General features: G+C 41.0%; 1 protein-coding gene across 1 annotated transcript in view; it reads right to left on the minus strand.

The window, feature by feature from the left end:
* LOC122558293 (thrombospondin-4-like) overlaps positions 1–11,663 on the minus strand; it is a 124,684-nt gene that overhangs the window by 9,173 nt on the left and 103,848 nt on the right. Inside the window, exons 15-19 of the mRNA XM_043706705.1 lie at positions 10,060–10,112; positions 6,856–7,049; positions 3,143–3,321; positions 2,060–2,108; positions 832–1,028 (exon numbers count right to left, since the gene is read on the minus strand). Of these exons, the coding sequence (XP_043562640.1) occupies positions 832–1,028; positions 2,060–2,108; positions 3,143–3,321; positions 6,856–7,049; positions 10,060–10,112 (672 nt within the window). The remainder of the gene's footprint in view (positions 1–831; positions 1,029–2,059; positions 2,109–3,142; positions 3,322–6,855; positions 7,050–10,059; positions 10,113–11,663) is intronic.

The raw sequence follows: 11,663 nt of genomic DNA on the forward strand, positions 1-11,663 counted from the left end.
AAGTGTCTTGACATGTGCTCTGGGTTGAGAGAGGACTTGCAGCTGTTAGTGTCTTTTCTCTTCCCCAGAGCTCCAGTATTTCCTTGTGCAATAAACTCTGTCAGTGAACCCCAACTCTGACTCCTAGGCTGGTGATTTTTCTCCACAACATGCCCTTTACTGCATACTTCCCTCCTGCTTTAGACCTACCAAAACGCATCACCTCGCATTTGCTTGGATTAAATTTCATCCACCATTTCTCCAATCTATCTATGTTCTGCTTTATCCTCTGGCAATCCTCCTCACCATCTGTAGCTCCCCCAATCTTTGTCTCAATCTCTTGTTTCCCCTCTCTGTCCCTGTCATTGAAGCCAAAAAAAGTGAGCAAACATATTATGAAGAGACAATGTAATAAAAGCTTGGAAGTTCCACGTGGGTGCTTGGTTGATGTAACTTAATCAGATGTTCAGAAGAACCCCCATTAATGTGACTGTAGTTGCAGTGGTGGAGTGGGAGTAGTTTCAAGGAAGTTTCCAGCCAAAGCCTGTGCATAACTAATACAGTAATTTGTACCCATACTATAATGTAAAGTGTCCCAACATCCAGGATTGTAGCATTAGGGCACACTCTCAAGCAACACACTCTCAACTCTGATCTCCAGCATCTGCAGACCTCACTGTCTCCAAATATATTGTTACCCAATTTCACAAATTGCCACATATCATACTTGCTGGCATACTCATCAGGATGCACTATTCCAGTTTATTAAATTTAGAATCCTACTAAAACTGCTTCCATACTACACAACTGTCCCTGGAAAAATCAAAACCTTGACCTTGGGGCTCAGTGTACCTTGAGCTGGATACCAGGCTCGGCCACAGCACGGAATGGGGTTGCTTGCCAATAGGTCTGCTCCGTCTGTTTCCACATGACCACATAGAAGCTAGAACTATCCTGGTATCCAAATATAAAGCCAGCATAGTCGTCATCTGTCATGGTGTTTACGTGGAAAGTACCTTCAAAATCGACTCCATTAAAAGCAGTATAACCTGTAAGATCACCAGAAATCAGCTGTCAGTCCACTGACCCATGCTTCCTTAGAATGAAGATTGGTCATTGGTTATTGTAAATGCTCTCAAAATAGTAATATTGAAGTGCAGCAGAGAGTAAACTACAGAGAATTATATAAGGTTTTACTGTAATTACTGGACCTGAACAAGTCAGATGCACACCATGTCTATGATTCATACAAATCACCTTATTTCACCAAATTCTATCAACATATTCTTCTATTCCCTTTTGTTTATCTAGTTTCTCATTAAATCTACCCGTGCTATTCCCCCACCATTTCACATGGTAGCAAATTCCAGGATTCTCATAAGTTCCGTATTGGATTCATTAGTGACTATCTTATTATGAACTAATTTATAATATCCCTTTCAAAGCAGGTAATTCCCCACAATAAATAAAGGTTAGTACTTGGAGCCGACAGAGAGGGACCATGTTTTAGGATATAAGTCAATCTCTCACTGGCAGGTTTGCTGGTACAAATGGCTCATAAAATGTGGCTTTTTCACCCAGTCTTGACCTGTGTGCAATTTTATACAGTATAATCAAAATGCTAGATTAGGACTGGCCACAATTTTTCATCCTGCAGTTGTTGTCTAGGAACAGGAAGGAGACCCAGCAGATCAGCCTCCTGAGGTTACATGCCTCCTTCTCTGGATCTATGCCTTTGTCTTCTCCACAAAAATTAACACCCACTTTGTCTTTTGTTCTTTAACACTTTTGAACTCCAGCTTCACTTAACTTTTTGCTGACCTGCCCTTCTGTTTTACTTAGTCCTCCTACTTTTCATAAAACTCAAGACTTTTCCTCTTTTTTTGAGAAACTTACATTCGTTAACCCATTTAATTTACTGCTTCCAAAACAAGATGAAACTGAAGACTTATTTATTTCCTCTCAAATTTTGTTTATATGGTGTATTCTATCAAGTTTTATGACTATTATACACGACAGATATTCTAAAGCTAAAATACAGACACCTCTACACTGAAATGCACTGAATGATTTCACATACCAACTGCCAGACCAGGATCGCTGTTCATCGTCTGCACAATTTCCATACCCTGTAATGAGTCAATTGATTAGGGAAGATGGCAACAACAATTTGTAATTATGTAGCACTTATTTTTATTTCACTTTTATATGAGAGGAGATTACATAGATAGAGGAAGGTAAGGCCAATGGAAGGATTTGTCATCAAAGATAAAAACGTTAAAACCAATGTGGTTCCAGATGAGGAACCAATGTTGATCAGTATGAAGAGGGGTGAACAGGATTTGGGATAAACTAGGATGTGGGCAACAGATTTTTGGAATAAGCTTAGAGAAGGAGGCCAGCCAGTAGAACATTATAATATCTGGAGATAAAATCCCTACAACGTGGAAACAGATCCTTCGGCCCAACAAGTCCAAACCAACCCTCTGAAGAGTAACCCCACCCAGACACATTCCCCTACCCTATATTTATCCCTGACTAATGCACCTAATCTACAATCCCTAAGCACAATGGGTAATTTAGCATGGCCAGTTCACCTGACCTGAACATCTTTAGATTGTGGGAGGAAACCGGAGCACACCCACGCAGACATTGGAAGAACATGCAAATTCCACATAGAAAGTCGCCCCAGACTGGAATCGAACCTAAGTCCCTGGTGCTGTGAGGCAGCAGTGTGAATCACTGAACCACCGTGCCATCTGTAGAAAGTAACAAAGGCATTGAAAACAGTTCTGTCTTGTGCTTAATATAGCTTTAACATTGTAAGATTTCCGAAGGCACTTTACGGGAGAATTGCGAGGCAAAATTTGAATGAAAACGTGGTCAAAGAGGTAGGACTTTAAACAGCATAATGAAGGAGTGGAGAATCATGATGCTCACTTGGAGACATGATGGGCTGAATGGCCTCTTTCTGCATTATAACACTTTTGTGATCTGGGGTAGAGAGAAGGAAATGTTCAGGGAAGGAATTACAGAATTTAACAGTGACTGAGAGGTTGAGAGCAGGTCTTCTGAGTTAGACAACTGCTAATCAAATGGAAAGATATAAAACACTGCTGTACTGCAGGTTTGTGAAGTTATGTACATTTTAATGAAAAATTACCTGATTCAATACAACCCAGTTTGGATCAATTTGTGCGTCCCCTTCAGGGTCAAGAACCACTGTTTGGTATGCTCTAAAATCAGTCAGAGTCACCTCTGCATTCTCAGGACAAACATCAATTCTGTCAATGATTTGATCATGATCAAAATCACCTTCACAGATATCTCCCACTCCATCAACTGAATAAAAGAAAGAAAGTACAATAAAGTGTATTGCATTACACATTCTCTACATCCAATGGCATGTTTTACTCGGTATTCACTGGATTTCCAAACTTGCATTCAAACAATCACACATTAGCTGCAACCAGGGAGTTTCAAAGCTTGTCACTATTATACAATGGTCAGAGCTGATCTAAGTGAGGTGAATGGTCACAACCTGGTTGCATGAACTACCTTCAAAATCTTTGTGCATGAAGTCACAGCCAGGTATAGATCCCAACCGGCCCCTGGAGGATGCACTGGCTGTTGCTCCTCTTTTGGGTCAGAAATGATGACATTTCTAGCTTTGAACCCCCTTACCCAAACACTCTGCCCCTAACTCCACTGGCCACCCCTGACACGTGGGCATTGTTTGTGGACAATAAATTATGAGCAATGGATTTTTGGCTCCATTGAGAGTACAGAGAAGGATGGCAGTAACAATTCTGAAACATCAAACTATGATGCAATTAAAGCTTCACAGAACTTGTTACAACAGAAAAAGACTGTGGGTGTCTTAAGATACACAAGTACACAGATAATGGTGGAATTTACTGGAGGTGATATGAGTCACGCCTTTGACTGGAAAGCCCCATGTTAACTCATTACAGGAATGTCCATTGCATTAATTGGACAAAGTTGAAAATCACACAACACCAGGTAATAGTCCAACAGGTTTATTTGGAAGCACTCGCTTTCAAGAGTCAGCTACCTGACGAAGGAGCAGAGTTCTGAAAGCTTGTTCTTCCAAATAAACCTGCTGGACTATAACCTGGTGTTGTGTGATTTTTAACTTTGTCCACCCCAGACCAACACCAGCATCTCCAAATCATTAACTGGACAGCAGCAGGTTTATGCCTGCTCAAGGATGTTGGAGTTGGGGTGGCAGGAGGCCAGCAGCTCTTCATTGCTCAGCAGTGCCACCAGAAGGCAGTGGATGTTGATGGTAATACACATAGCACAAGCGAGTGATGGAAATGTTGCAGAGTAAAGGTCATGGGGGTGTGGGACCAGCAGCAAGGACAGGTCCTCAGCAGGTCCCTTCCCATCTCAATGCTGCGTCCCTCAATCAAGTGCTTTGGTAGAGGGACCACCCTGACAAGGTTTGCTTATCAGGCTCAATGCAGTGAGTCCCTTGCCCATCTCTGAGTGATTACTAGTAGTACCAAGATCTTCAAGGTGACAATAATTGGAAGGTTATGGAAGGTGTAAGAAAGAAGGCCAGCCAGAACATTAGAATATCTTGATATAGAGCTAACAAAGGCATTGAGAACAGTTCAGTCTTGTGCTTAACACAGCTTTAATATAGTAAGATTTTCTAAGGCACTTTACAGTAGCATTGTCAGACAAAATTTCAATGAAAACTTGGTCAAAGTGGTAGGGCTTTAAACAGCATAATGAAGGAGTGGAGAGTTATGATGCTCACTTGGAGAGCTTATGCAGACATGATGGGCTGAATGGCCTCCTCCTGCTCCTGGGCAAAGGCAGTGAGATCTGCCACCCTGCTGCTGCATAAAATTCCATCCTATGTTTATCTAAAATAGGTTGGGGAAGTTTTACCATTTTCAGTTGAAGTAATTTGTTGAGAGATTTACGGCACCCTCAGAACAACTTTCCTCATACAAATCGGCTCCTCTATGCTTCATTAATTGTGCCATTCCCTCTCAAACTGGAACTGGATGGCAGGAAGTGCTGGCTTCCTGTCTGCCACTACATCCACAGAATGTCCAGGTGCCTGTTTGTAAAGCAGAAAGGGAGCTTTGCTCTCCTCTGAGCTATAGTCATGGGGTGAAAATGTGTTGCTGGAAAAGCGCAGCAGGTCAGGCAGCATCCAGGGAACAGGAGAATCGACGTTTCGGGCATAAGCCCTTCTTCAGGCCCGAAATGTCGATTCTCCTGTTCCCTGGATGCTGCCTGACCTGCTGCGCTTTTCCAGCAACACATTTTCAGCTCTGATCTCCAGTATCTGCAGACCTCACTTTCTCCTATAGTCATGGGGCACCACTGTGAGAGGGCAGTTTCTGGCTTGTAGCGTTTGCAGTGACGTGCAGCTGGGCTTCATAATAGGGCACCAACGGTTTGTACACCTGACTGTGAGTGTCACCCCTTTTCCCCGCCCCCCACCCCAACCCCAGTGGGACTCTCTGTGTTCTTTCCAGTCTAGCAGTTAGACAGACCATTGTTTTGCCATTCCCACATTCTGATCACTTAATCTGAACTATCAACATCCTTTCTCCATCAGCACTCCACACTCCACCACCCCCACACCGCTCCCTCTCCCACTACAAACTACAGCATAAATACTGCTCCCTCCACAGTTCACTTCAGCTCTGATGATGAGTCTTCTAGACTCAAAACATTAGCTTGCTTTCTCTCCATGGATACTGTCTGACCTGCTGTGAGCTCCAGCATTTATTGTTTTCAGTATAAATTCCAGCATCTGCAGTAATTTGCTCCTATCCCATGCACCAACCTCTGTGTAAAAGCTTGCCTTGCACATTTCCTTTAAACTTTACCCCTCTCACTTTAAACCCAATCCAGTCCCACCTGCAAGCACCTGGCCCATATCCCTCCAAACCCTTCCTATTGATATACCCATCCAAATGTCTCTTAAATGTTGCAATAGTACCAGCCTCCACCACTGCCTCTGGCAGCTCATTCCCTACACGTACCATCCTCTGTGTGAAAAGTTGCCCCTTAGGTCTCTTTTATATCATTCCCCTCTCACCCTAAACCTATGCTCTCTAGTTCTAGACTCCCTGACCCCAGGGAAAAGACTTTGTCTAATTATCCTATCCATGCCCCTCATAATTTTGTAAACCTCTATAAGGTCACCCCTCAGCCTCCGATGCTCCATGGAAAACAGTCCCAGCCTGATCAGCCTCTCCCTATAGCTCAAATCCTCCAACCCTAGCAACATCCTTGTAAATCTTTTCTGAACCCTTTCAAGTTTCACAACATCTTTCCAATAGGAATGAGACCAAAATTGAACGCAATATTCCAACAGTGACCTAACCAATGTCCTGTACAGCCGCAACATGACCTCCCAGCTCCTGTACTCAATACTCTGACCAATAAACGAAAGCAAACCAAACACCTTCTTCAATATTCTATCTACCTGTGACTCCACTTTCAAGGAGCTATGAACCTGCACTCCAAGGTCTCTTTGTTCAGCAACACTCCCTAGGACCTTACCATTAAGTGTATATGTCCTGCTAAGATTTGCTTTCCCAAAATGCAGCACCTTATCTGAATTAAACTCCATCTGCCACTTCTCTGCCCATTGGACCATCTGGTCAAGATCCGATAAATAAGAACATTGAAGGGAGAGAATAACTCAGGAAAGTCACAATCATCACAGAACCCGTGACCCGTGAGCTGTCAAGTGCACAGATCCTGATCCCATGGTCTTAGAAGAAGTAGCTAGAGAGATAGTTGATGCATTGATCTAGAAGTCCCTTGACTTGAGTATAGTCCCATTAGAATTTGAACACTAGTAGCACTCAGACTCACAGTTATCATCCTCTTGCCCTGGATTAGCTACCAGCCTGCAATTATCTGGACCAGGTGGAAATACATCTGGAATTCCATCATTGTCATCATCGTCATCACACTCATCTCCAAGCCCATCCTTATCGGTGTCCAGTTGGGAGCTGTTAATGACGGTGGGGCAGTTGTCATTGCTGTCTTGGTGCCCATCTCCATCGCTGCCAAAGTAAAGCAGTGTATTGAAGCATAACTGCATTATATCGTTTTGCTAGAGTTGTGAGTGAAATTGCTGTTATAAATATTTTATAAATCATTATGACTTTAGGAACACTTTTTAATCATTTACACATCAGGAAATAAAGTATAAAACATCAAGCACAGAATCATACACTCATGCACACCTTGTGATGAACTTGGTTTGTTCCACCAAGACAGAACAGCATCAAATATTAACGGAAGTGTCAATATGGGAAAATTCAACATTACTCTATTTTAGAACTTCTAACTGTTGAAATGTTATAAGATTTGTCAACAAATTACATACTTTCTGCTTTCTTAAGGAAGACACATGGTATTGCTGCTGCCACTGTGGTTTTAAATGGCTGCCAGATACTTTTGGCCAAATGTGTTTTGCCCATTGGGTAGCCAGACAAAATATTTGCATGGGCTGATACTGAATCAACCCCATTGATATTTGAGTGTCTTTTATAGGAATAATTTTCTGCCTCATGGTGGGGAACAGTAAAAGTACATCCCACAAATTTGTATTAGTACAATGTACATGATCTTCCTGTAGCCACATATCCAATAGTCAGCCCTGGTAGAGGAGACACCCTGCCCAGCAGCTCATTCCAAAACAGACTCTTGTAAGGTACAGTATCCTCAAATGTTAATTGAATTAGGTCAAAATTGGACCAATAATATACTAGAACATAGAACATAACAGTGCAGTACAGGCCCTTCAGCCCTTTATGATTAGATTAGATTACTTACAGTATGGAAACAGGCCCTTCGGCCCAACAAGTCCACACCGACCCGCCGAAGCGTAACCCACCCAGACCCATTCTCCAACATTTACCCCTTCAACTAACACTACGGGCAATTTAGCATGGCCAATTCACCTAACCTGCATATTTTTGGATTGTGGGAGGAAACCGGAGCACCCAGAGGAAATCCACGCAGACACGGGGAGAATGTGCAAACTCCACACAGAGAGTTGCCTGAGGTGGGAATTGAACCCGGGTCTCAGGCGCTGTGAGGCAGCAGTGCTAACCACTGTGCCATTGTGTCACCCATGTTGTGCCAACCTGTGGACTAAGCTGAAGCTCATCTATCCGACACTATTCCATTTTCATCTGCAAGTTTATCCAATGACCATTTAAATGCCCTTAAAGTAACATCAGCCATTCTGATGACAAGTCACTGAACTTGAAATGTTAACTTTGTTTCCTCCGTACAGATTCTGTCAGACCTGCTGAGTTTCACCAGCAATTTCTGTTTTTGTTTAAGACTTTGTCTTGATTTTGTCATTCAATGTGAACAGGGTACCTGACTTCTAAAGACAGCCTGACAAAAAGGATGCTCACAAACATGTCAACTAGACAGCGTTTTAGTGAGTCCAATCCCGAAATAGACATGAGTAATTCCTAAACTACTTCCACAACTTTGGAAGCTCAGCAGAACTCTACAGAAATATTTCTCTTCTGCAGTAGTTATGTCAGGACATCAAGAAAAACCTGATTAAATTCAGGACTCGCACGGTTTATCTAGCAATCTTTTCCCAGATAGATATGCTTTCATAGCATTTGATATCCTGACAGGATATTGGGTTTTAATTTCCAATGTTGTTCTAAATGAAATAAATAATAAAATATAACATATAATCAGAAAATAGCACAAAAGCATGTAAATGCTACAGGTTGCACCCTGGTGATGATTTGAACACTCAAGTAGTGATAAAAATTCTTCAGGAAGAATGAGACACCTTTTGCAAGTTTATCTGATTCAGCACTGCCTGCAAGCATTCTGATGAAGTATTTGCTATGCTTGTAGTAGGCACTCCTTATTAAATCGATAAAGCGTGGAGCTGGAAAAAGCACAGCAGGTCAATCAGTATCAGAAAAGCAGGAGCAGGAGGGTCGATGTTTCAACTTGGGACCTTTCACTCCTTATTAAATACTGTTTAGGGGTGAGGGAATTACTTACATTGAACTGTATGCTGTGCTATTAGGAACAAATTACTGCAAAAGCTGGAACCTGTATTGAAAACAACAAATACTGGAGATCACAGGGGTTCAGACAGCATCCATGGAGAGACAGCAAGCTAACATTTCGAATCTATGATGTGGAGGAGCTGGTATTAGACTGGGTTGGACAAAGTTAAATATCACACAACACCAGGTTATAGTCCAACAGGTTTATTTGGAAGCACTAGCTTTCAGAGTGCTGCTCCTTCATCAGGTTCAAGATAACTCTTCATCAGAGCTATGCTTGTTAGGTTATTTAAACCCAAACAGATTAAAATGCTAATGTAGTTTATTGAGGTACCTATACTACAGCTCACAATGTTCAAATATGAAAGCTTGTCTACAGAGTTCATATTTTAGCAAGGCGCTGATAGGGGTTCGCTTCAATTGTGATCAAAAATACGACACCTCCAGTAACTATTACATGTTATCTTTGTTAGAAAGCAGGAAATGGCTGACAATATGGTCGACCAATTCAAAGAGTATTCTAGTCGGTAGCTCAGAGACTGTTATGGCCAGAGGCCTGGAGACTCATTATTCTCACTGAAAAGGAGTACTGTGTTTGACATAGCAGATTATAAAAAGGGAGTAAATCGCCAAAGAGAGATAAGACCAATGGAAGATAGGCAGTCAGACATTTCATATAACCCATGGACCATGTCCACACTGATTCTCCAGTGGATTCTGATCTTAACTTCTTTTTCTTTAAACATTCAGCCATTAAACTTTAAATATCAAAGTTTGGTTTAAATATAATAAACATTTTCTTAAGTTGTTCAATGTTTGTTGCACTGAACAAGTTATATCAGTAACTTTTATATGCATGTTACAGAATTCCAACAAAACATTTAATGTTTCATTAACCTCTCCTGAGCTGTTTAAATAAATGTATGCATCCTTTCAATTAGCACAGGGAATGTCTCTTTTCTTACCAAGGAGAGACAGTACATTTCAGAAATATCTGACCATTGGAGTAAGGTACCTGTCTTGATTTGTGTCACAGGAATCTCCAACGAGATCATTATCAATGTCTGACTGTAAACAGAAAGAAACAGTGGGCGTTAAGAGGTAAAGCAAACAGGTCACAAGACACTGCATATAAATAAAATTGATATTCAGAGAAATCCATGTAGCGCCTCACATAAATTGATACAGGGTTACAATTTGTGAAAGTTGTTGTAACCTATATTCGAAAAACTGAGCAAGGAATTTCAGGATTTTGCCAGAATAACAGAAAGGTCATTTTCATCTTGCCATTGAAAACATAACAAACAAATCAAAGTAAACTATTTTCACCAAAGTACAACTTCTGTTTTTAATGTAAGTCAACAGGAAACAGGCAAATCAAAGTAAAATTTATTGATAATGATCTAAGATTGTGATAGAGACTGAGACATATCCTGTGTACAAACTGAGGAAATTATTCTGTCAAGTCAAAGCGGACTATATTCTTTTAGAAAAGAGAACTAGTAACTAGACAAGTTATACATTTTAACACGTTATGTTGAAATCTTTATCGGTGGGTGATTTGAGTTTCATATCCCCAAGTGATACTTATTTTGAAGTAATATCAACAAAACTGAGAGTGATTATGTACAAAAATTGTTTTTTTTGGAACTTTGTTAACTTTTTGTGATTATCAAGTCAAGTACCTTGCATGTACTTTCCAATTTAATACATTTAGTAGTAAGCATTTTTACTTCAGGTACAGTACAAAGAAATGCTTTTTACTTCATAATTGTGTTCTAAGGCAGCAACACCAAAAATCTAATGTATTTTTTCTGTTTACGCTGTAATAGAGGCCAACTAGTATAAACGCAAATTGTCTGCTAAGATGCGAGCTATTCAGGGACTTTAAATGCTATATGCATCTTTAAAAAGAAATGACATGGGCTTGGATTTACTGTGGATGTTAAGAACATGCCATTGTCAGTAAGTAGTCAATACCAGAGCTATTACTATTTTAAGAATAAAAGTAGTTTTTGGTCTACATGACAGAGAAATGCAGAGCTGGTGTGATGTGCCAATATTTTAACAATCAGCAATACCCTTTATTTCTGAATGCAATACACAGAAATACACTGAAAATCACTGATGATTTGCCTCAGTCAGATAGATGAGGGGACGTTACTGTCACAATGTATTCAGCAGTGCAATGAAAAGAGTGCTCACTCATCTGATTGGATCAAATGCTGTGGTCTTAGGGAGGTATAGGGCTGGAGAAGGTTACACAGTCACTGTGAAGCAACCTGAGCTAGAAGGTCAAAATTTCAATGTGGTGTCTATCAAAACCCCTAGATCTTTTGAAATGTGATGAACCTGTGAAAATCTTAACCACAGAAGGCTGTAGAGATGAAGTAACTGAAGAAAGAAATAGATGGATTTCGAGAAGTGAAAGATTCTGGATCAGTGGTGCTGGAAGAGCACAGCAGTTCAGGCAGCATCCAAGGAGCAGTGAAATCAATGTTTTGGGCAAAAGCCCTTCATCAGGAATAAAGGCAGTGAGTCTGAAGTGTGGAGAGATAAGCTAGAGGAAGGTGGAGGTGGGGAGAAAGTAGCATAGAGTACAATGGGTGAGTGGGGGAG

Source organism: Chiloscyllium plagiosum, chromosome 2 (genome assembly GCF_004010195.1).
Source record: "Chiloscyllium plagiosum isolate BGI_BamShark_2017 chromosome 2, ASM401019v2, whole genome shotgun sequence".
Lineage (NCBI taxonomy): Eukaryota > Metazoa > Chordata > Chondrichthyes > Orectolobiformes > Hemiscylliidae > Chiloscyllium > Chiloscyllium plagiosum.